Raw genomic sequence first — 25108 nt, 5'->3', positions numbered from 1 at the left:
TGCTATGTCACCTTGACATAAGTTGTATTTAAATGCCCCAATTACGTGTTCTCATATATATGCAGCAATCAGCTCGACACCTAACATGTGACTCTATTAAGTCAGTCATTGCAGAGTTAATAAAGATTGCTCAGACACAAAGCCTCTTGCTGTTGTTAAAACCATTACATCACTGAAATCTGTGAGAAAATAATTTCATTGCATATTGGGTAAAGATCATAAAAATCATCTAATAAACCCTTAATACACATTTATGTGGGCATTTAATGAAGATTAATTACAAAGTATAAATACCTGGAAAATATTTTAAGATTTCATCAACTGCATTTTTAAATAAAATATTTAAATCAGGCAATCGATAAAGAAATTAAAAATACTAAAGATAGAAAAGACAACTGCACTTCCACTTCAGAAACCAATTCATCAGACAAAACTGCTTAGAAAGAAACCTCATTTGCTGAAATACAACAGTGAAAGTGGAAGAGCAGAGCAGAACAAATATAAATATACTGGAGGGTAGAACTTAAGGGAACAAGCTTGAAAATGAGCCCAAGTGCCCTTCCCTGTGGTAGGCACTGAACTGTGGTGAGAGAAGCTCCAGAGGCAGGTACCTGTGTCTGCAGCGAGCTGCTCACGGCCAGCAGCGCCTCGATGGCGCAGGGGGGACAGTGTGTCAGGGCAAAGGCCATCAGCTCCTGGCGCATGCCCAGATCCTGGAAGCCTTCTGACTGCCCCAGCTGACTGCACACCTCCCAGCTTTTAGAATAACCTACAAGGGAACACAAAACACACTTCCTATCACAACTGAAAGGAGGATGCTGCCCAGTTCTCATTGGATGAGATAAAGGAGGGCATGCGGTATTTCTGTCAAGGCTTAACATCCCCTGAAAAAGGAACCATAAAGGCTCCATAAAACAGAGATGTAGCCCAACTTTAGTCTGACCAAATACATAAAAGACTATTTTTTATCATATTGTAGATAACAATAAAATAGACATCTGTAAGCTTACATCCTATATTTTTACATATTACAATAAGAAAATCCTCATTTATTTCAGTGCATGATAATGAATACCTTACTAGAGTGGCTGTAAAAAACAAAAACAAAGTACGAAATATATAACACTTGATATATTAAAAAAATCTCAACATGTACTGAATTTCCACCCCTCATTCTCAAAGCAAAAAAAAAAGACCCAAAGAAACAAATCCCATCTTCCTCAGTATTTTGACACATGTATTTCACTTACCTCCATTCATACCGTCACATACACAAATTATATAAATAGCACAAATATATAAATATCTTTAGGGTTTTGATAGAAAGGCAGACTTCTAAAAGACCTGCACTTTCCTGCTAGCTGCAGTCGCAAGGTTTTACGTGTCTGAGGAGGCTACAGTGTAGAAAGTAGAAATTGTTGTTCCCAGAGGCAATCAGAAAAGCTGCCTGAGGTTACACACATCCAGTAGTTCAGTACACACTTATTCCATGCAGTATTTGCTGTTTGTGTCTCTATTCAGTGCCAGTGCACTTCCACTAATAAGATGTAACTGCTATTTTAATGAAATGGAACAATCTGAAGTACCACACCTCACAGTAAGACAAAAGTCAGAACTCAGATTTCCACCTCCATCACCTCATGCATCATTTATTTATTTACTTCACCTGTGGCCATGAGCTCCTGGCAATGCATACTAGCTGCTTTGTAATCCTGGAAACTGAGAGCCTGTTCCACTAAAAGGATTAGAACTTGACCTTTTCTCTCCATCTGATCATCTCCTGTAAGAAAAAAAGTCAAATCTTTTATTAGTTAATTGGAATTAATGGTCAACTTAAGCTTGACACTTTGTTTCTTAAGAATTAACTATATACCACAACATGAAAAGCCCCTCTTGAATCAAAAATAAAATTGCCTCTGTTTTCCTGAAGGAAACAATAAAAGGAGCTAGTATTTTAAAAAAACATTGGCACCATAGCTTGCAAAAAACCCCAAACCAATTGGCATGTTAAGTGAAGGTTAAAAAAAAAGAAGTTTTTGGAAATTGTATTCATGTGTTGGCCAAAGGATCAAAACTGATATTTAAGCTAAGTGACATATAAATCAAAATCCTGACACTGAAAAAATCAGTCTTTGTACTGTAGTAGAAGAAAAGACTTGAAATGTTTGTTTTCTTATAATATACAGAGACCCATTTTAAACTGCCACTTCATGTCTCCAAATAATGCATGAGATGCAGAAAATGTAAGCATTTAAAAATCTGTAACGTCATAAATTGAGTGAGTAGAACTGAAACTAATATTTGCATATCACCTCCACCTCAGTCACCAGACCTTCTGGACAATGCCTCTTCCACTAGTTATGAATCAAAAGTTAGACTTTAGATACTACTGAAGTCTTCTGACTAAAGTTTCATCAAGAATCTTTATAGAAAAATGTCCTGACCTCAATTTTAATACATCAGCATTCACAGATGAAAATCTAATGAGACAGCTCATCTCCATCTCAAAGCCACTTATAGTCAATACAAATAACATTTATATCTGTCACCTTTTACTAGGAATCTATATTTTTTTAAGCTTTTTTCAATTTAGAGTGAACAATTTCCTGGCATTAGTTTGTCCAGTCTTGTGCTCAAAATACTATGTACATCCATGCACTCTATGAGAAGGTGACAAAACATGCACAGAAAAAATAAACTATTAATTTAGGAAAAAATTTTTAGAATAAAAACAAGTGGATTTTTAAACGCAAGCCTCTTGCTCATGATTCTCCTCTATTATTAAAAGCAATTTTATGCAGTCAGTGTTGTTACAGTAATTTGAAAAGGGCACTGGTTTATGAAACTGTATTACTACAACTTGTGAAATGCAAATATTTCAGAAGGTTAAACAGATCCAGTTTCAAAAACCATTTAAAGAGTACATGTTCTTAAATTGCATAGCTGTTATTTTTAGCTCCACTTTGCAGATCCATCACCACGGACAAAGTAAATTTCTTTTTAAAGCTTTCTCAAAAGGAAAGCTGTAGCAGTTGCACTTCAATGACATTCAGGCAAGTGAAGTTACCCTAATTATTGAACTCAATCAAGGCTCCCCTAATCCCTGCACATCGCGACTAACTCAGCTGGGAGAACAGGTTAGCTTCCCATCATTTTATCTTCCAGCCTCCTGCTCAATATACTGCCAGCACTCAATGCTGCAAATTAATCACATTCAAGCCTCTCCTGTTGCAAAATTATGCCCTCTGGAACCTGGGAACCTCTCATTCAGGCAAAAGCAATTACAGATGACAAAGAGATGCTTCTATCCTCACAAGCTAAATGTGAACTGTCATTGCTCTAAGCGAGGGACACAGGGACACGTACTTGCCACTCCTGATGCCCACTTCACCCTGACAGCCTGACTTCTTACAGAGACATCTGACTAAGTAGCAGACACAAAGCAAAGTCAAGAGAAACAATCAAACTATTATCCCTCAGATTTCAAGCAAAATAATCACTGCTATTTATGCCCACTTAAAAATGAGTGGGACTGAAGGAAAGAAAGGAAGAACATTTGGATCAAGGAATGGTTTCTTTAACTGTGCTTGAACAGCTGTATGGTATCAGGTCCCTCATCCCCAATGTTTCAGCCAAGGACTTTTGGTGCAGGAGAATACAATTCTGCATGTTTTAAAAAAGCACAAGTGTAAAAATAAAAGGATAACTCACTAACACTTCCATTACCTTGGCACTCACTGTTATGGCAGAGAACAATCACTGGCTCCAGCGTTACTCCTTGAATCCCTGTGTGAAGCCCCTTTCATTAACCATGCAGTGACTGATAATGCTCACTGCTGCAGCTTAGTCATCATCTTCTATTGAGATACAGAAAAACTCACTGTTTCAGCTTTGTACACATATAATTTGATGGTATTTTAATAATAGTCTCATAAACGGAAAAGTTTTAAAGTCTAAATTGTCTCCCTTGCCATACTGACAGCTATCCATGACTTAAAACCAAGACAGGAATGACAAAATTCTTCAAATTGTGACCTGATTATATTACATAGTAATTCTGCTTCAAGCCTTAATGGTAACACCTGACAGACTCCAATTCAGAAACTGGAAAGTGGAAGGGGATAACCTAGATGATTCCCTAGATGATTCTGAGGTTATAATAAAAATAATGAGAGAAAAAACATGAAAGCTCAGAAACAATAGAATTTTTTTTTCCTTGAGAAATAAAAGATATTGAAATACTTTTTAAAAGCTTGGATCCAATCTGGATTACATTAAAAAAAAATCTTACTGAAATACCTTGGGTAAGATGCATGCTATTTTTGCGTGGATAAAATAACATCATCCTGAATGAAATCATGCCATTAAAACTTAGAAGTCAAATGATATCAACATTGTACTTCAGAAATACCATGTCGCCTAGATTTAGGAGATCAGAAGCCATCTACATTGTTAATTCCAAATGCAAGAAAGTCAATGTTAAGAACAACAGATTTCAAAAATAAGCTTTAACTAAGGAATCTCAGCAAAGCTTAAAGCCAATAGATTCACTTATGGATATTAAAATTAAATAAATTTACTATAGAGAAAAGGGAATAATGGAGACATTTCTAGAGAGTCTGACAAAGGAAATAATGACCAACACTCAGTAGATCTTTTTGACATAGAGTAAGAGAAGAGAGGATGCTCCTGATTTCTGATACAGAAGCTTTTTTCCCACTTTTTTTTTTTTTTTTGCACACATCTACTCAAGTAATTGCATAACGTGAATTTGTCACACCTATTCTTAACAAAGAGCACAAATTAAGTGAGGATTGCAGGACACAGAGCAGCTCCAGCTCCCTGAGCATGTGCAGATTTTCTGGCTGTCATGCTGAGCACATTCTTCCTCACTCACTTTATCCATCTGTGAAATTAAGATAACAGTTGTGGGCTTACTTTACAGAGGTAGTGACATGAGGCTTAAGTAGAGTTCACTGTAATTAATCGAATACTTTAAAGCAATTAAGAAGTTAGCTGATATATCATTACCTAAGCAAGATTTTAACTTGGATAAATATGAATATAAATTCTATTACTAATTTTCAGTGTTGCTCTCAAAGCAAACCGTATTCAGAATACATAGTTCACAAAGCTCTTTAATAATGACTCTGTGCAATCTACCCTTGCATCCACAAGAAATGCATTCTTTTAAAATTTAAATTAAAATATATATGTTCTTAAGATTTTATAGGTTATGTATTACACATAATAAAACACAGCATATACTTTATGCTCTATACAGACACACACATAAAAAATTTACATAGACATGGACAGATGCAGCAAGCAGGTCTTTCCAATCAGTAATTATACAGGGTGGAGTGGCAGGGGAAGCAAAGAGGGGAAAATACTGAAACAAATTTCTCCACTGAGCAAACAAAACACAAGACAATACTCTACAAAGTGGAACAGAAGGGACCACAACTTCAAACTAGCATAACCAATACCAGTAAGTATGTTCCAGAGGACAAAATCAGGACTTCTTACACAGCAAAGGTGGCTCATAGATCAGGGTAATTGTGTAAGCAGTGAAAACCAATTAAGGACAAAACTGAAATCTTTCTCCTGGCATCATTTTATCTAATTCTTCATTAAGCGTGTAAAGATCAATCCTCTTTTTCAAAATCCAGACCTATCCCAAAATATCTCAACAAAACCATTTGCTTTCATCAGAAGCTGTTAGAAATCACGATATCCTTCCCCAGTAGTTTTACACCTGCAAACAAAGACTATCCATATTAAAACTGCAGGGAAGGTTTACCTTCTCTAATATTAAATTTAAAGTATGCTAATTCAAAAATCTTAGAATCTGTATGCAGGATCTGCCCTTTTGTCTATAAAGTAATTTGTGGAATAATACTAGTGTTTGTTATCACACAACAGGGCTACCAAGTCCTAATATAACTCTTCATCATATTAAAAACAGTATTAATAGTATTAATTAATATTAATAACTCATTGGAACTCAGTAACTTAAATTAAAAGTTGACAGATACATAAATACCATTTCTACATGTCCTGTAGAAATCCTGTTTTTAATCTCTACCATCAAATTAAACAGTGCTCCTCATTAGAGACTATGATTAAGGCTATACCAGCATTACACTTAAAAACTGTTCTGAAAGGTATTAATAACCTAGTTACTCAAATTCTGAGACTCTTTAAATTCAGTGTAAGGTTACCTATTCCATCACTCATCAGAGGTACACACAGGACCAAAGAGTAACGCTCACCAGGTTCTTTCAACCATATCCTGAGCAGCTGATAATTATTTCTTAAATAATCTGAGAAAATATTGTATTTACATGCATGCTTTGGAACGAAGACAATCATGTTTCTTTTGTATGCTACTGACTGATCTTGTGGATACTTGTCAATGGGTTAGAGAGTCAGGCACAAAAAATTTGCAGTAATAGTGGTAATTTATTATAAATATATTAATTATATAAATATATAATTATATTTATTATAAATACAATTAAATATATTAATATAATATATTACCACTATTACCAATAGTGGTAATATATTATAAATTCCACTATTCCACTAATAGTGGAATTTACAGCTTCCAAATCCAGAAAAACAAGCAAACAAGTATATTTTAAAACTACTGAGTTTCTTAAAATTAAAGAAATCTGTTTTCAATAGACCATCTCCTACAACAATTAGGTTTAGATAAAATTCACAACTATGGCACTCTTGTACCAAATCTGTATCTTACTCATAAATAAATGTTCTCTACAGATGACAGCTTTCCATTATAAGCAATACAACTAGTTATCCTTCAGTGACAGTGAAGCAGCTTTTAATAAAAAAATCTTACAACTACGTATGTAAAACAAAATTTAAAAAACACCTCACATCCCTCACCACAGAAAGTCACTACTGAAAATGTTGTCTTGCTGTATTTTCCTTTCAGATAAATAAATGTTATTCTATAAGCACAAGATTACTTTGAAAGTAACCAAGTTACTTGTATGTTTAGCATAAGAGAAAAATGTCTAAATAGTATATTCCTTACCAAGAGTCACTCTTGAAATATAATTTTACTACTAAAATTCCCAATTTACCATAGGAGCAACCTCAGCATTACTCCCAAGATTAACCACTAAAGTCAAGAGCCCAACACTTGCAAGGTAAATATGTCACCAGCAGAGTAAGTAGTAGATTTTAAATCATTCACCTGTTTAAAAATTAACCATCTCACACATTCATCTTCTGCTTTTCTCTAGCCTGGTAAGTGCATGGAAGAGAAGAACTGGGGGGCCATTTTATCATATGGCTTTAAATACACCTTAAATCTCTCTTTTCAGTGGTGATTCAGCAGGTGCCACTGTGATTATAACACTAGCACACAGACACTACTGTATCAATGAACTCTATACAAATTCCCTAAAGTTCTCTACATACTATGCAGGGACTGCCATCTTTCAGTCTCTGGAGATGGGAGCCACGAGTTTGATCGCTTTTCAAAGGCACATACCAGGCCACTGTAAATCCTACAGCTAAGGCATTAGGATAACACTACTGGACAAAGCTTTATAGAATGTATCTGGATACTGGTTTTCCTTCTTTCACACAAAGATAATTACTTAGATTTAAAAAGAAGGTAAAACAAAAATAAGCAGCATTAACACAAAGAACCTAGAATATTAAGAAAAATTCGTGAATTTTAACTTGATGTGCATAGGACAAAGGCGAGAGGAGAACGAAAGAGCAGTACAGTAATCTTGTCATATGAACCAAGGGAGAATTGTTGGTTTTTTTTTTTCCAAAAGCCTTACAACCAAAGAAAAAGAAGTTAAAACTGTAATTCAGGTTTCTCTATGGATTACATATTAAATATGTAGATTGGATCCAGCTACTCATCATGGTACCATCCCACCCCCTCTTGCACCTTTCACATAGCAGTGATGTGCTGACCAGAGTGAGGACGTTTCCTGTGACTCCCTTCCTTAGAATCAAGGTATCTTGGGAGGTCAACAGCCTAATTTCCATACCTCTGTTCTCAACTTCACGCAACAGTCGCAAGGATCTCCCTTCCTATTTATAATACTATGCAAAAAATAGCCAGTATTAAGCCTCATGAAAACGTGAGAAAAAAATCTTAAATGATTTAACAAATAGAGAGGGAGAAAAGAATTAGCCAGGCATGTTTTAGTAACAAAGCTGGAATGCATTGATTTTATATGCCATGCCATAAAATATAAAATATTTCATATTTCTATATTCTATTTCTACAGCCTAAAGATACAGCAGTATGGTGTTTATAGCTACATTGATTAGGTATTTTTCAAAACTAACAAAAAAATCAAAAGGCAGATACTTTGGGTAGGCCATAAAAAAATTCCCCTAATATCCTCAGGATTCAATCTTTGAAGATGTCCAGCTCTTCAAATGAATACTCAACTTAATGCATTATTTTTAGTGCCCAAAGGAGATACATGCAGCATAGACTGAAGTGTAACAGCTAAAATTCATGCTTTACAGATTATCTTTCCCCCTGTATCTTAAATGAAACTATTATTAAATCAGGCTACCTTCTTTGACAGAGGTAATAGCAGTCACAGTAATTTCAGTAAATTCCCTACCAATTAACTGTAAAACAAGATATTCTCAGCCACAACTCCTCCAGTCTGAAATCAGCCTTTACTCCAACTCTAGATTGGATAAGGCATTTTTTTATTTCAGGTATTAGCAGAATGCAGCAGCTGACCATTTCAACTGTTTTACAGATGAAATATTCCACTCATGTGAAATGCTTCATTCCTCCCCAATGACTGCTCTTCCAGGTGACTTTTTAGTGGTATCCTTGAATTCATATTCTACCCACCACCTAAAATACCCTAAAGCATAACATGAATGTTCATTGCACTGCAGTTCAGTGTTTTACTAGCATAGCTTACCTGCAACCCTCAGCAGGTTTGCCAGTCCCAGGAGCTTAGCAGGCTGTTTATAGTTTGTTGACATCTGAGCCAGACAGTCCTTGATGAGACTCAGTCGATCGGAGCACAAGCGCACTGTTGAAAGGAGAACTGGTTTAGAGACTGCACAAATGAACTTGACTGCTGTGTTCCTGCTCAAACAGCACAGGGCAGAAGGACTGCTGGGGAATATAAGAATGCAAACACAATCTGAAAACCAGCTCAAAGCTGCTTGCATGCAGATCCTCAATTATACCTGTAAACAGAGAAGGTAAAATAACACCACAGGATATCCAGCTCCAATCATTGGCAAGTCAGGCTGTGAAGGGAGCAAAAAGAGAGAACTGACCTGAATGGAAACTCTTTTTTGTTTCATGTTTTCACATTCACTCTTTTAAAATGTGTACAATTAACTGATATACCTTTATACTTTTTTTTTTTAATTATAATTTTTGCAATATGCCGTAAGACTGCTAATACAGGCATTAACTTTTGTTTAGAATGTTGCAACTAAGATTTCATTTATTTAGCATGGACAAGATACATCATACAGACTGAAAGAACTGTCATTAGCAAATGCTTCAGCTCTTTTTAATTTACTTAAAAATTTCCTGAGGAAGTGGAAGGATAGCTTGGAAATCACCAGGTTCTTTCAACCATATCCTGAGCAGCTTATAATCAGTACTGTGTTTAAAAAAAAATACCAAGAATTAAACAACTATTTTAACTGCACAATTTAATATCATGAACTGATTCAAGTGCTCTATTTAGCTCATTAGTGGGTGGCTAACTTCAGGCTGCTGCTCTAAAAGGTGATGCTTTCATACTATGCAAGTTCTCAGAACACAGAGGAACAGCATGCAGATATCCCACTTAACACTCACTAAGAGTGAATGGCTGCATGGGGATAAACTCTGCATTAGCATACTGGGCTTAAAACAGGATATTAGGCCTCTAAATAAGAGCAAAAACATATTAGTATAATGAAAACTGTTAATTCTGGAAATTAGACTAAAATGAATAAGAATGGAAGAGCAGGAAAAGGTCATCTTTTTAGTTTCATTTTTAATATTCTATCACAGGCATATAATAGTATTCATCAGGAAAATGTTTTCAGTCACTGATTATTTAAGCAGGAATTTTTAATACATTATATAACTACAAGTAATCTGATATAATACTGTGGGTCAAGCACTTAAAGATGAACTTGTCTTCACATTTTATTTTAATACCGAGTCTTCAAACCCGATTTTATTACAACATAGCATAATGATAGTCCATAACCTTAAACTGTTAACTTTGCTAAAATAGAAGTGGGGGAAGATCTACAGAAAACTAAACAGAGAACTGCAAACAGAAGTCTATTGCTAAACGACTATTGCTGCAAGAACAGCTGATCCTTACTGCTACTTTAATGACATTATATCAAAGTAACAGATCATTTAAAGGCTTTCATTAAAACTTGAAAACATAATTTTAATCTTATTAGATTAATTTGATTTACATGAAAGATAGTGAAGCAAGGATGTCAGGATCATTAATGAAATTACATGCATGATTTCACATATTCTAATTAATCTAGATCAGTTGTATTACACATTCTGTTAATGCAGCATTATGTCACTACTTTCTTTAAATTATATCTCCATGTCCACGTCAAAAAAGTTGAAGAAAATACATGTACCTTTTTATAGGCTCAACAAACAGACTGAAAAATAATTTTACTCTAGAATAATCAACAGACCAATACTGCAAGATCTAAAAATCAGACACCCTCACTCCAGAAATGTTAAGATTTCTGATTATAACATTTGGAGCATCAATTCACTTGAATAAATACTTGGGAAAAAAGAGAACAAAAAGGGAGCACCAAAGTAATGTAACAACTGCTGCTGAGAACATCTACTTCATTTTCCATGACATGGAAAGCACCAGAAGGGCTTTCCATAAATCCCACTATTTCTCTGCACAATGCCAGAAGCAAAACATTATCATCAGCACATCTCATGTCTTAGTGCTCATCTCTGCCAGTTCCATGAGTAGGGTTCATGCAATTTCACTGTACATAATCATAACTTCTTTCCAACCTTTGTCCAACACCTTTCTGTTCCACTGCAGTTGGAGCTACAAAAGATTTCGTTTTAGCACAGAATCAGGAGAAATACCTTGTAAAAGTTCACTTCCACTGTCATTGGGTTTTATATACTTCACAATGAAACAGCCCAGTGGAGACATGAAAACTGCCTGACAAGAAGTACTTCTCTCATACCTGTTATTTTAAAGCACACAGCCAAGTGCAGATTATTTGGTAAATAAAAGATGAGCTCAATTTCTGTTCAGTCACCAGGAGTTTCATATACTTGATATTCTATTTTAAAGTTGTGCTAAAAGTCAAAAAAACAAAGACACCATATGCAAATTTTGTTCTTACCTCACAAGCTAAAAAATTCTATTAAAAATATAGTTTTTTCTATGTGCCTGTAAACTGCTTGGAGGCAGTATATGGACTCTTTATTTTAATCATAGCACACTTACGTAATAGTAACTATTTCTCATGCATATTTATGCCTATAATTCAAGTAATCATATGAAGAATAAAATTAAGCAGTACCTTGCAGCGGTAATATTTTCACACCAAACTCTTCCAGGTAACCCAGAGCACGAATGAGATCCAACTCCTCCTGAACAGCACTTGGACTGTCTTCAATAAGTTGTAGACAACACCTAAATAAGAACAAAACACATTTTTCTGAAGTCTGGTGAAAATATTTAAAATTAAACTTGTGGGAGAAGTTAACTGGTGAGTAAAACAAAACAACCACCAGCAGAAATTAAATGTGCTTATGAAATGTCAGAATACTAAGTGCTTTTGTAATGCACATGTGAGGTGTTTGATACAGTTCATCTCTTATAGCTGGCTAAATGTTTTAATGAATTTCTATTTTGGCATAGCCTTCTACTGGTTGTTATAAGCATGTCGCAGACATTTTTCCACAGAAATCCTTTCTTTCAGATTTCTGTATCTTCTGGGAAGCAAAGGGCCCCAGAAGATGAATGTAAACAATTGTGATCAGCTGCTGTGGAATGTAATAGGATTCACCTTGATTGGCTCATTTTCTATGTTTATAATTAAGGGTCAATCACCAGTGCAAGCTAGGGGACTGAGTCCCTGGACACAACTTTGTTTTAGGATTCTTTCTTTTCTCTTCTTAGCTTAGCAAGCATCTGCAAACCTCTCTCTTTATTCTATTTAGTATAGTCATAATGTATTATATATCATATATCAATAAATCCAGCCTTCTGATCAAGAAACAAGATTCTCATCTCTCTCTCACCACCAGCGACCCACTCAGGCGCTGTAATATAAGCACATCCCCTAAACCCTCCTGAATTTAGATCTGCAATGAATTTACAGATGATGTTGAAGGTTTGTGTACTTAAATACATCATTATTTTGGGAAATACTTCTTCTACCACTATAGTGTTTTGGTATTGCCATATAGTAGAAGTTATAAAAGCAAAACACTGTAAAAAGTTAACAGAAGTGAAACACTAAGAGTCATTGTCACAAATTCAGTTTCCTCAACAAGGTACAGAAAATAAAACAAAGCTTATTAAAAAAACAACAAAATTCCCCACTAAATTCCTCTGAAGATGAATTAATGCATGAAATTATTAAGAGCACATTATTCTAAATAGAGTTTTTAAATCATATGAATAATATAGTCTTGCAATAAGCTTTTAGATAGTTTTTTTTAAATACAAGCTGCATTCTGGTACAGTGTAGTCACATGTAGTTTTACTAATGCACATTGAACAAAGAAAATGAACATGCAAAATCACAGAATCATAGAATGGCCATAGGTTGGAAGGGACTTTAAACATCATCTAGTTCCAAATCCCCTGCCATGGACAGACACCTTCCACTAGACCAGATTGCTCAAGAACTGCTTGAACACTTTCAGAGATGGGGAATCCACAAATTCTGGGGGGAATCCACAAATTCTGGGGAGAATCTGTCCTAGTGCCTCACCACCCTCACAGTAAAGACTTTTTTTAAAAAATCTAAATTAAACCTAGTCTCCTCCATCCTGAAGCCATTTCCTCTTGTCCCACTACATGCCTTTGTTAGAAGTCATTCTTTGTCTTTCTTGCAGGCTTCCTTCAGGTACTGGTATTTAGGTCATCCCAGGGCCTCCTCTCTCCCAGGTTGAACAACCCCAAATCCCTCAGATTTTCCTCACAGGAGTGCTTCGTCCCTCTGAACTCACTCCAACAGGTCCATGTCCTTCCTGTGCTGGGGACCCAGGGCTGATGCAGCCCTGCAGGTGGGGTCTCACCAGGGCAGAGCAGAGCAGAGGGGCAGAATCCCCTCCCTCCCCTGCTGCCCACACTGCTTTGGATGCAGCCCAGGACACATTTTTCATTCTGGGCTGCAAGGGCACATGGCTGGGTCATGTCCAGCCTCTCACCACAGCACCCCCAAGTCCTTCTCAGCCAGGCTGCTCGGGATCTGCTCATTCTCCAGCCTGGAGTAACAGAGGACGATGCCCAGATCCAGCTGCAGCATCAACACTTGGTCTTGCTGAACTTCATGAGCATTATGAGCTTCATGTCTTGAGCTTGTCCAAATGGCAACTCATCTCATTTTAAATGGCTAAAATCACCATACACATTAGATTAGGAAAGTATTTAATTTGTCCAGTCTATCATATTTTTTTCTCCACTCATTAATTAAGAATACACATTTCAAATCAAAAACAAAATTGTATGTTAGCTGAACATCCTATTAACCCATCATATTTTTCAGGCAAACTGACAAATATTTCAGGGTGAAGACTAAAATAGGAGTGGAATAAAAGAGCTACAAAGAAGCTGGAATTGTCTGTCTGGGGAGGTGGCAGAGTCATCATCCCTGGATATGTTTAAAAAAAAATTGGATGTGGCACTCAGTGCCATGGTTTAGCTCAGTTATTAGGGCATGGGTTGGACTTGATGATCTTAAAGGCCTCTTCCACCCTAGTGATTCTGTAAATACATTCTACCTAAACCAACTCATACACAAAGGCTACTAGGAGACCTACACACAACAATCACTCAGAAAAACTCAAGTCAACAACTGATTGAAGGTAAATCAGAGGAAAACCAAAACATGTTACTAAACAGAATAAAGGTCACAGGGTCACACATTCATACCAAGTATTTGAGCTATAAACCATGTATTTTGAAATATCACCATAAAACCCTAAGAGAAAAGCTGGTCACACAACCCTTAGGCATTAAAGGGGTCTTTAAACTCTTTGCATTAAAAGCAACACTACTCTGTATTTCCAGAGCCTGCTTATGAGAAAGATTCCCAACAGAAGACTGGGTGGGAGAGTGGTACTAGCAAATAATGCTATGACAACATTACATCAGTTGTGTTTATGCATAGGATGGTTGTAAAGGTACCTGGCCAATTCCATACAGCTATCAGTCAAACTGGTTGAAGAATTGAAATATTCTCTACCAGCAGCCAAAACCAGTTCAATGCTTCTGGCATAGCTGACTCGGTACTGTGGCTTCCCTTTTGATGAACTTGGTAGATCCACTGACCAAACACTGCAGTGCATCATTTGCCCAGCCAGGTGGATATTGTCAATACTGCTTGAGCATAGGAGACTTTCGGTGAATATCTAAAAGAAAGAACAGTAATTGAAAAAACTGCAGGAGCAGTAGCTTCAAATAAGCTTATCTGTATTGTACGGCATTAACCCCTTTGAATACAAAGATATTTGAATCAAAAGACTATATTCAGTCCAAGCAGAAAATCTAACTTCTACCAAGGGAAGTGCTTCTACTTTTTACAGTATGACTTAAGACACCAAAATATACCTACATTTTCAGGTATTAATACAATGTAAGAATCTGAAAGGGCAGTTCATTATTAAGAACTTAAAACCAACAATGTAAGAGAAGAAATTTTGTATTCCTAAAGTAACTAAAATTATTTAGAACTGAGTATATAAGATGTTCTTTAAACTTCCATCAAGACTATCTTCAAAGAATGCAAACTCATATATAATGCAGCATCTGCCACAAAACACCTGATTTATTTCAAGGTAGAAATTTTGCCCAATTTAAGACACTCAACCTCAATTCCTTAAAAAAATTATTTTTTTCTTGAGCACAGTCATTATCGTGCTAATGAAAAGCAACATAAAAAATGTAATCATTTCAGAAATATCACAGCTGCAGCAATATGGCCTTTATCAAAGGTTTAAAAGCTCATAACAAATTCAAGAGGATAAATGAATCATAGAGCCAAGGTTGGAAGGGATCTCAAAAGATCATCTGGTCCAACCTTTCATGGAAAAGAGGGCATGAAGGAGACTATTTAGCATTCTATCCAATCATACTTTATTTCAAAATACTTTTTTTCTAGGAAGACCCTCTCCAAACCATCTCATGCTCTGCGAAAGGAAAACAATTCAGTGGTTCTTAAAGAACATCACACAAGTGGATTATCTTCCATTTCACAACATACCAACCCTCAAGGACTCAAGGAACAGCAAGAGATGCAAAATATCATAGCTGACTCTTCCCCCTCAAAGATCACACACAGAACATTTACCTCTCTCTAAATTTGTGAAGCCAAGAAGACAGAATTCACTGTGTATGGAAAAAGAAGAGAGCAAGCAAGCATCATGCTAAAAGATAGCCAAACCTCACATGGGATTGCAAATCCTTACTGCCTCACCAATTTATCAATTTTGAAGTCATCAAAGTATAATTGCATATGACAGCACTACATTTCAAAGCATTTTCAGCACTCCTACATAATATTTTTTACCAAAACCCTTCATTGTGTTTCTTTTTTAATCATGTTTCAGAGTTAAAAAATAATAATGTTAATAGAAAAATTACATTAAGATCTGAGTAAAGCAAATGCCTTATTTGCAGAGTGCTCTAATATTACAAATTCTTAACATGCACTTACAAAAAAATTCAAGTACCCTAAATTGTAGCCCACCACAAAATCATGGCTATTAAACATGTTGCAGTTTTTCTAGCCGTGCAACTACAGAAAAGGAGTGATTTTTCTTATATAAAATTGAACAGCATTGTCTTTTTCCTTCTTTTTTTTCTGATTTGCTTTTAAAACTTCTCCTAAGAGCTAATCAGAGGGGTAGACATAAGCAATTAATTCTGTAAATTGCAATAAAACCTGCTTCTCTATTGATATAAACACTAATTATAGGTGACATACTAATGCATCTGTAATAAATTGCAGTACGTTGAAGTGAAAATGTAAATAAATAATATATGTCACAGCAAATTCTACATCTGTCTAAGAGCAATCTTTTGCAAATACTGACATTGGTTTGGACTTTATGCACATGCAAGGGTTTTTACCTTCATTCAAATTAGATGTCTCATCTCACATAATTTTACTTCAATTGCAAGCAGCAGAAAGTCCATAATCCTATAATGATCTTGGATAATATCATCAAACCAAAACTCCGTGTTTAAGAAATGCTTGAGTGAAGATAACATTTTATTTTCATTAGTCTGGAGTGTTTATTGCTAAATACATTTGTACACAGAATTACAGGCTATGTAAGAAAATCTCACAAAGTTGACTCAACTTTTGAAAAAGTTGAATTTTAATAAAAGATATAGACAGTATTTATTAGAGGAGCTTTAGATAAAATGAATAAATACCAGAATTTTTTTACTTAAATAAAATACTGGGGAAAAAAAGGCAGTAGGCAACCAAGTAATAACACAGAAAAATGTATTTACACCTGTAAACAACAATATGAAATAAGAATGTGTAGCTTACTTGGGACATTAACTAGTAAGAAGACAAAAAACTCACCTCATAGCAAGTATCTGAATGTAAGCACCTATACACTTTCTGCTGCATGTCCAACATATCCTGGAGCAATTCCTTCCACTGCGCCTCACCAACGGACGGTTGCCTACAAACATTTCTTAAAATTAAATGCTTGCTTCTCCAACAGCTTCAAAGAAAAGCACTTGATTTTCATCACAAAATATAAGTTTTCTCAAATTTTATTTCAATATTTAATCAGAGTTTTAACCAGAAGTGATTCAAAGACAGAAGGCTTTCAATATTAATGAATATTAAAACAGTATCTGTGAGATAAAATGGTTTGAAAACAATGCAGTACTCAAAGTTCTTTTTTTTGTTTTCTGTGGGATAAGACAGGGATTTAAGCCATCTTTCTCAAAATCCCCCAAGTAGGTTTTGATAATGTTCCACAATACATCAGGAAGTTGGGAGTGCTATCTTCCTGCTGATCTGGGAACTGCAGGGCACAACCAAGTCTGTAAGAGCAACTGAGGCTCATTAAACTGCTGTTCATTGCAGGCAATCTCAAAGGACTAATCAATGGCATGCAGTCACAGGAGAATAAAGCTGCAACTTGAATTTGTTTCTTAAAATTGAGTGGTAATCAGGTTTTGGACCCTCTGGATCTATGAATCTCTGCTTATCCACAAAGCTTCAACTTCTTGTGCTCTGCCAAAACTTTTACCAGTAAAAACACTATGAATGTTTTTTGACATTAACTTGAGCCTTTCAGATTAAAAAAAAGACCTGTCTAAATTGCATGAGCTAGTTCCAGCTAATAGTGATTTTCTCATGTGGCATTAGCTTTTACTCTGGCAAAACAAAGGGTCTCCAACAGAAGTGGAAAAATCAACATTTTTCCTACAGAGGCATTGTCTTGATCTTTCTAAAGAGAGGTTTCTAAAGGTCTCAAAAAGCTTTCAGGCTACTAAAAATATAAATAACACTCTACCATCACGGATAAACTGTTGTGCATATTTGCTTTAAATAAGAAAGACAAATCACCCACAGTTATGTCTGGTTTTCCATGATTCAAAATTTTTATCTGCTTATACCAACAGCCATTTAATAATTCATATGCATTTGAAAGATAAGTTAAATGAAAGATGAGTTAAACTAGAAAAATTGAAAAATTATACTGGGAATATATTCTACTGGTAGAATCAATACCTCAAATCAATGAATTACCCTATTACAAGGATTCCAAGAAAACATGCCAAAAAACCAAAGAATTATTTTACAAATCCTGCGCTCACAGTAAAACTCAACAGGTCTTACAGGATCTTTTTTACAATATGTTAACTTTCCCAGTTCATCATCCTGCAGTATTTTGCAGCCAGTATGCATTTTAAGCTTGTTTACTCGCACATGAACATACTAAAGCAGATTGGAAGGCAGGCAGAGATTTTTGATTGTGGAGAATGCAGCCAAAACACTAATCACATTAATCACCAGCTCAACAAAAGTGTTTATGTACCCTGTCTGCAGGTACATAAACACAGCTCCCTGCTGCCAGGAAGCAGGCAGGCAGGCTCTGTTACCTCAGAGCCTTCCCCTGCTCTCCCCCAGTCCCCCTGGAATACTAACTTGCGACCTGTGTGCCTGGTCAGCCTGACCATCAGCTTCCGAGCCTCCTCGGCGCTGTCCTTGGTGTCCTTCACAAAGGAAACCGGCTTCTGCAGGCCGTGCTTCTCCAGCAGCTCCGCCACGCTGCAAACACAGCCAGCCCTTCAGAGCCCTGCACAGCCGAGCAGCTGCTGCTGCAGCAGCAGCACTCTGAAAGCTCTCAAAACATGCACCGCAAATGCAAACAGTCCCAAAAAATCCCTTACAGTATCAACTAGCCAGAGTAACATCACCTATGTTTTTTTAAATGTATTAATAATACTGTAGGGTAAACACATACCACCAATACTTGATGATACACCCTCACAGTTTTATGCTTTAATCACTCTAAGCATTATAGAGTACCAAGATCAAAACAAATACCTCAGGTTACCCTCTTCCTCCTCACCAAAAATACCCCACCAAAAATAAAACAAGCTAAATAAAAAATCCCCAACCAAACAAATTTAAAAAGTCCCCAACAAAGCTCCCCACAAAAAAAAACCACCAAAATAAAACAAACAAAAAAACCCCCAATCAAACAAATGAAATAATCCGCAACAAAGCCCCCCACAAAAAAACCCCAAGAAAATGGACAAACCAAAACACCATCCCCCAACCTTTTATTCCAAGAAAAGTATCTCAGAGATGTATAACAGTCAAACAGATATAACCACTCAAAAAGTCTATGTTCCAAATATAAAAACCAGATCACCTTGTTGACAGCATTAAAAAAAAAAAAGGTATTTTTTCCGGTTTCTTATCATAAAGAGTTCCTGGCTATGCCTAGTGATTTCTGTAAGAATACACTATTTATTTTAGCAAAATTAAATACCTAAGAATTTGTTCCAGTTCGTCTACTTCATCATGAAGAGTTTTAGTTTTATCTGTTTCAGGCCTGCAATGATATCACACAATTAAATATATACATATACACATACTCCTTATCATTTCCTCTTGTAATTCATATTACATAGGTATGAAGATAAGCAGTCTGACTCCCAGATTAAAATCAAATATATGTTTACTTGCAAATATTAAAACTGTTGGGCTTCTTGCTGTAAAGACAATTAAAATTTAGAGGGTCCCTCAGTCTCCCAAGAGCAAAGGTCTTCCTTCTTCCTTAGATTTTTCTCAGGCTCTCTCCTTCCTTCATGTAAAAGATACTGGAAGAATAGTTTGCACCTCACAGATCACAGGATATCTCCTCTTCAAGCTTTCACTCTGTTGAGCATTACTCGTCCCTCAATAGGTTTTTCCATCTCCCCTCTCTCACAGGGACGTATTGCTGCTTTTAAGTTAAGCGCAAGATGCCACGATTGTAACAAAACCAGTAAGACAGCACTAACATTTGGTCTCAATTCATCAGACTGTAAAAGTCTAAGAAACAATACAGAAGCCTTGGTCCAGGCTGCTACTTTAACCTTTGTTTTGCTGCAGCAACTGGTAGAAATGCACACAGCAGAAGTCTGTAGATACATACATTACAGTCATAGCAGCTCAGAGGTGAACAGAATATTCCAGTAACTCTGTCTGCCCTTCAGTAACTTAACAACCCTTTTTAAAGCATTGATTAACATCCATATTTAACATTTCTAAAATATTTACAAATAACTAGCTGAAAATTCTTACCCATATCCTCTTTGTGGAAGGCATTCCAAAATATCATAACAGAGAGAGAGCTGGTCATCTCGCTCACAGCTGTAAATACACTCCAACGCCGTAATCATAAGCTGGTCCTGATCAGGAATAATTTTTGGCTGACACTAACAAGAGAAGAATGTAAACTGGTTTTTATTTCTTGCTTCTAATTCAACAGTTATTTTCTTTTCAATATAAAAATATGTGTACTCCAAGTAAATAGTCTTAGGTGCAATTGGAAGGTCTCTTGCTAACAACCTGGTAAAATCACAACCAGAGACTTATCTTGGCTAGTTTTCTGCAGTGCAGACACTTGAAAGAACAGTGGTATGCCATTATACCCTTTCTGAATTTGAGAAGTGGAAAGGGTGCAGGACAGAGGAAGGCAACTGCTGCAAACATTTGTCAGACTTACTTAATATGTACAGTATCAACATACATAAAAGAGCTGTGGCTGTGCTTTGCTGGTTGATTTCTGTCCATACACTCATTGCAATAGCATGCAAATATGTGCATGTGTGCTCTGGAATAATTATTTAAGCCAAAGAAACAGCATGAAACACTCACACAGAAGGCAACTTCAACCCTTATTCCTTCATCTCTCACCTCAATTCTAATGGCCCCCACTTTATTCTTTACATTTGCTGTGGAAGGCAGGAGAGGGGGAAGTAACTTGAAATCTACTCCTAGTAAAATTCCTCAAGAAAAAAAGTGAGATCATTAAACTCTTTCATATCCACTTTTTATAAAGGAAATATGCCAGGAATTTACTTCAAATAGGTCAGCAGGAAATTGCTTAGAAGAAGAATCAGTTCAATAATTTTTCTTCTACTAGGCTAGAATCATTATTACATTAGTTTGACAGTTTCATCAAAGACAGTTTAGCTGCATTATAATTTATGGCAAAACCTTTCTATTATTTCAAAACATAACAAATCTTGGGTCCAAGAAAATGAGAAAGATTAGAAGGATGATCTGACTTAGATGAACTATTTCTGAATTCATCTCTCCAGGACAAGAATTTCCAAAGAAACTAGTAGAATCATCAGCAGAGCTCTTTACTTACATCAGGTTTTGAATTCTGAAATATCTTCAGAGGTAGAGTCAAGTCCTCCTTCGCCAATGTTACTAAGTATTCTTTAAAAAGGGTATTTGCAAGACCAGGGGACTGGTTTTCACAGCGATGGAGGAAAGGGATCATCCACTGATAAACATTCTTCACATATTTTTCATCTGAGGACTGAAAAGCACAAAGAGTTACAGAGAAGAAATCTAAGAACAGGTCCAAAACAAGCAGGAAAAGCAAAAAACAAATGGAACCTTTTTTGATCAATATAACTGAAACAGTTGTCTTCAACTATCACAAAGACATCATGAAGCACTGAAACAATCTTCCTGCTACCCAATGGCTTGGGGAAACTGAGCAGAACAGGAGGAAAGGCCATTACGTGAGGAAAGCCTGCCTTCTTCCTGCAGCTTCAAAATTAGTGCAAGATCATGCAAGCATGTCAGAGTAGCACTGCTTTCTGCAATTCAGCAAGAATGCAAGATAGAAAAACAAGTCATGAGTGGCTACATAAATCCAAAACCAAAACCAATAAACAAAAAAAGACCAACCCATCCCCTCCCACTCCAAAAAAAAAAAAAAACAAAGAAAGAGTTATATTTAATTTCTGAGTACTTTCCTATTTTCCTCTGGTGCTTATGTGTTCTTCAACTGAATTCGGAATTTCAGATCCCTGTTCCATCTCTAGCTATTTTTCAACCCTTCCAAGAGGTCTTTTTCTATTCTGAAATTGCATGCTCAAGCTCAGTACAGAGACAAAAACCACACATCTGGTGCAGAGGCAAATATAAAAATTTCATTATAATATTTAAAGACACCAAAAAACATCCAAGCAACACATTCAATGTTGTTGTATTTGCAGCATCATCAAGAGCTACACTGAAGATCCTTAAAAAAAAGGCCAATGAAAAGGCAATTCACAGCTTTCCAAGTAGGATTTATTAACATTGAGTCCTCAGCCAGGGATAAAGTGGATATTTGAGAAAACTGAGCAAATTTAGCTTTTTTTAGAAAAGAAATAAAAACTACAACAACAACAAAAAAAAAAAAGACATTGAAAATTTAGAATTTTTACTGAATTATAGATGGAAGTTCACCAGAAAAATGAGCATCTTTATATACACAGGATCCAGGGTAATCTGAGTTACTGGATTTCAAGGTATACTTATTGATTTATTCAAAATACTTACATTCTTCATCAACAGTCTCAGCTTCTCAATGTCCTTCATCTCTAAAAGTTCCTTCAAAGTCAAAGTTCGATCACCATCAGTCTCATAAACCACTGTCTCAAGGGTGATCAGATTGTCACAAAGCACCTGCAGACCAGGAATGTTCCTCTCCATGCCAAGACGAACAAGGGACAGAGCACAGTCAACCTGAAAAATAATTCAAAAAACACTGCTGTACACCTCTTTGCCAAACACCACCTTCAATCTGAGGTGCATCTATTTTATTCCTCTGTTGCTTAATAGGTAATTTGAAGTTCCTAGAAGTTTTTGTGGACTGCATATTCCTAAATGGATTGCCCTTCTCAGCTTTATGAAGAGCAGACAAAAATGCTTAATCTTAGGGGATGATATTTTGCTAGATCTTTTTAACCAAGATGCATGCATTTAACCAACCATCATATAGAGGCATGTAAATTAGAACATTAGTCCTTCTGGAGATTACACAGCTCATCTCAGCATATGGAATATGAAAGATTGCTCTAAACTAAGACAATCAGGTAACTGATGTGCAATATGACTTTTCTAGCTGACCATGATTTAGTAATTTTAATTGTTGCATTTTACATCACGAAAAACAATGACAGCCGTTCTCCAGTGACTGAAACTACCTTCATATGAAAGGTTCTGTTTTGATTTCAAAGGACACAATACTGGCTGTAAATATTCAGCAAGACAGACGTAAGTCTTGAAGAGCAGAATGCAATGTAATTTGTATGTTATATAATTTAACTGATCCTTGGAAGTTGCTTTCATTTCCATACCCACTGATTGGTTGTTAAGATCACAGGCAACTATGATTAAAAAGAGCCCTGGTGGAGTGCAGACTTGTGGAATAGAAGAACACAATAATCAGAACTAACCTATAGTGATACTTTCAGCCACCCTCCTTTTCATGCAGCTAAATTGGCTCGAGAAGCAATAAAATACCAGAGCACACGAGTGATGAGCTCTGTTCCTATGTGTAACAGAGCTTCAAACACTTTTAACATTTAAAGAAAATCAAGCAGAAATAAGCTACATAGTAGTCCCACAGAAATACAAAAAACTGCCAGGAAGAAATCATGACAGTACCATTTACTGACATGATAGTGACATGGGTTACAGGCATGTATCAATATACACAACACAGCAGCGTGTGACAGGTCATAAAACACATTCCCAACATGCTGTGCACAACTTTCCCTCCCTCAATTGCAAACATAAAATGCAATGGGAAACACTTTTCATGGATTACAAAAGAGTTACTGTCTGCTATGGTAAACCAGAATCTAGTGGCTTCCTTATTTATTTCTATGGATTAATTATTTGGCTGAGTAAACTTTAGAACAAGCCTAAGTACACTGCAGAAGAAAAAACAAGTGCTTCAAAAGCCATAATCAAGTTGAGACAGAATGTGCATTACTGAGGGAAAGTGTCCTATTAATATGCATAAGACTGTTAAGGATTCTGTTGAAGAAGGCTGCTCAGCCATCATTTCCTCACTGCTATTCTCACCTGCATTGCATATTCTTCAATTTCCTGTGCTCTGCTCAAATACCAATCTGTGACGAGATCTACAGAAAGGTCAGTAGTCCTGTACTTCAGTAACTCAGGTTGTTTTTCATACAGAAACTGGCCTTCATCTTGCAAAGTTGGTTCAATAACCATCCTTTAAAAAAAAATAAGTATATGTTTAAGTATATACTTATCTATCTATTTTTTTTTTAACATCAGTCTTTTTCCTAAAACTTCTGAAAGAAAATTATACTATCAACTTACCACAGTGAGTGTTAGATTTTGTCAGCAAAGGAACTACTAAAAGATTCTGAACAGGAGAGAGATCATGAAAGAAAGAATCCTCTCTACTGAACTAGTAAGAGATTTCAAACATGTGACAGATCATGAAAGAGAACACTCTCTACTGAAGATCCAGGTTTGCACAACCTCTGCTTTACATTTGGCTCAGTCAGTGTCCCTTAGAAAGCTGAAAAAACAAGTTAGTGTGTACAAAAATAGTGGGTCTTTCTGGGTCAATTCCCATATTTTAAGAATTAGTAAACAAATTCTCGCTATTTTTGCTTTTATATATACTTACCTGCATTCTTGTTTTTCACACCAGTCTTCTTCACGATGTTTCTGCTCATTCCAAGGAAGAATTTTCAATGTCCCCTTCTTGTAGCTGATATGACAAAAAAGAGCAGCTTTACATAATTTTATGTCCTTTTAATTTTCTATGGCACTCAAGCAATGGAATACAAAGCATACAAAAATATTTCAGTGAATTCATAAAAGGCATGTCAGTCAATTACAGTATCAATTATTTAAGATTCATTACTTCTTAGTGCAGCTTTAGAAGTATGGTTTTCCCTGCATGTTATCCATACAAACCCATATTCTACCTATACCATTAAAGAGCAAATAAAAAAGATTAATAAATTTCCTTACCGACCATGCTCCAAACAAAGGAAAAAACTCCTTATATATTTTCAGAGTTTTTAGCATTTTACACTAAGTATTCTGACTTCACATGCTGTCACAAGAGACTGAAATGAGTAAAAACCTGTGATATTCACAACTAAAAAAAAAATCATTCAAATTTTAGCACAAATCTTCATACTGAAACTACATATGCCCTGCTGTGCTTATCTCAAGTTTAATCTGAGTTTCTGACTACAAGTTTCTACAATGAAACACCTTCTAAATACTGAGGTTGAAGGGGAATAAAACCTGTTTAAGATGTAGGTTAAGAACATCACGGATT

At 35.9% G+C, this 25108-nt stretch overlaps 1 protein-coding gene across 1 annotated transcript in view; it reads right to left on the bottom strand.

Annotated features, from left to right (window-relative positions):
• NBAS (NBAS subunit of NRZ tethering complex) overlaps nt 1–25108 on the bottom strand; it is a 160890-nt gene that overhangs the window by 92355 nt on the left and 43427 nt on the right. The window contains exons 22-34 of the mRNA XM_054279753.1: nt 24443–24526; nt 23863–24016; nt 22330–22515; nt 21140–21313; nt 20065–20198; nt 19268–19330; nt 18415–18537; nt 16831–16933; nt 14421–14644; nt 11581–11693; nt 8952–9065; nt 1667–1780; nt 612–769 (exon numbers count right to left, since the gene is read on the bottom strand). Of these exons, the coding sequence (XP_054135728.1) occupies nt 612–769; nt 1667–1780; nt 8952–9065; nt 11581–11693; nt 14421–14644; nt 16831–16933; nt 18415–18537; nt 19268–19330; nt 20065–20198; nt 21140–21313; nt 22330–22515; nt 23863–24016; nt 24443–24526 (1744 nt within the window). The remainder of the gene's footprint in view (nt 1–611; nt 770–1666; nt 1781–8951; nt 9066–11580; nt 11694–14420; nt 14645–16830; nt 16934–18414; nt 18538–19267; nt 19331–20064; nt 20199–21139; nt 21314–22329; nt 22516–23862; nt 24017–24442; nt 24527–25108) is intronic.

The sequence above is a fragment of the Melozone crissalis genome, unplaced genomic scaffold, assembly GCF_028551555.1.
Source record: "Melozone crissalis strain CALT ecotype California unplaced genomic scaffold, PUWL_Pcris_2 ptg000027l_1, whole genome shotgun sequence".
In the NCBI taxonomy this organism is placed as follows: Eukaryota; Metazoa; Chordata; class Aves; order Passeriformes; family Passerellidae; genus Melozone; species Melozone crissalis.
This window is presented reverse-complemented; position numbering and strand designations above follow the sequence as displayed.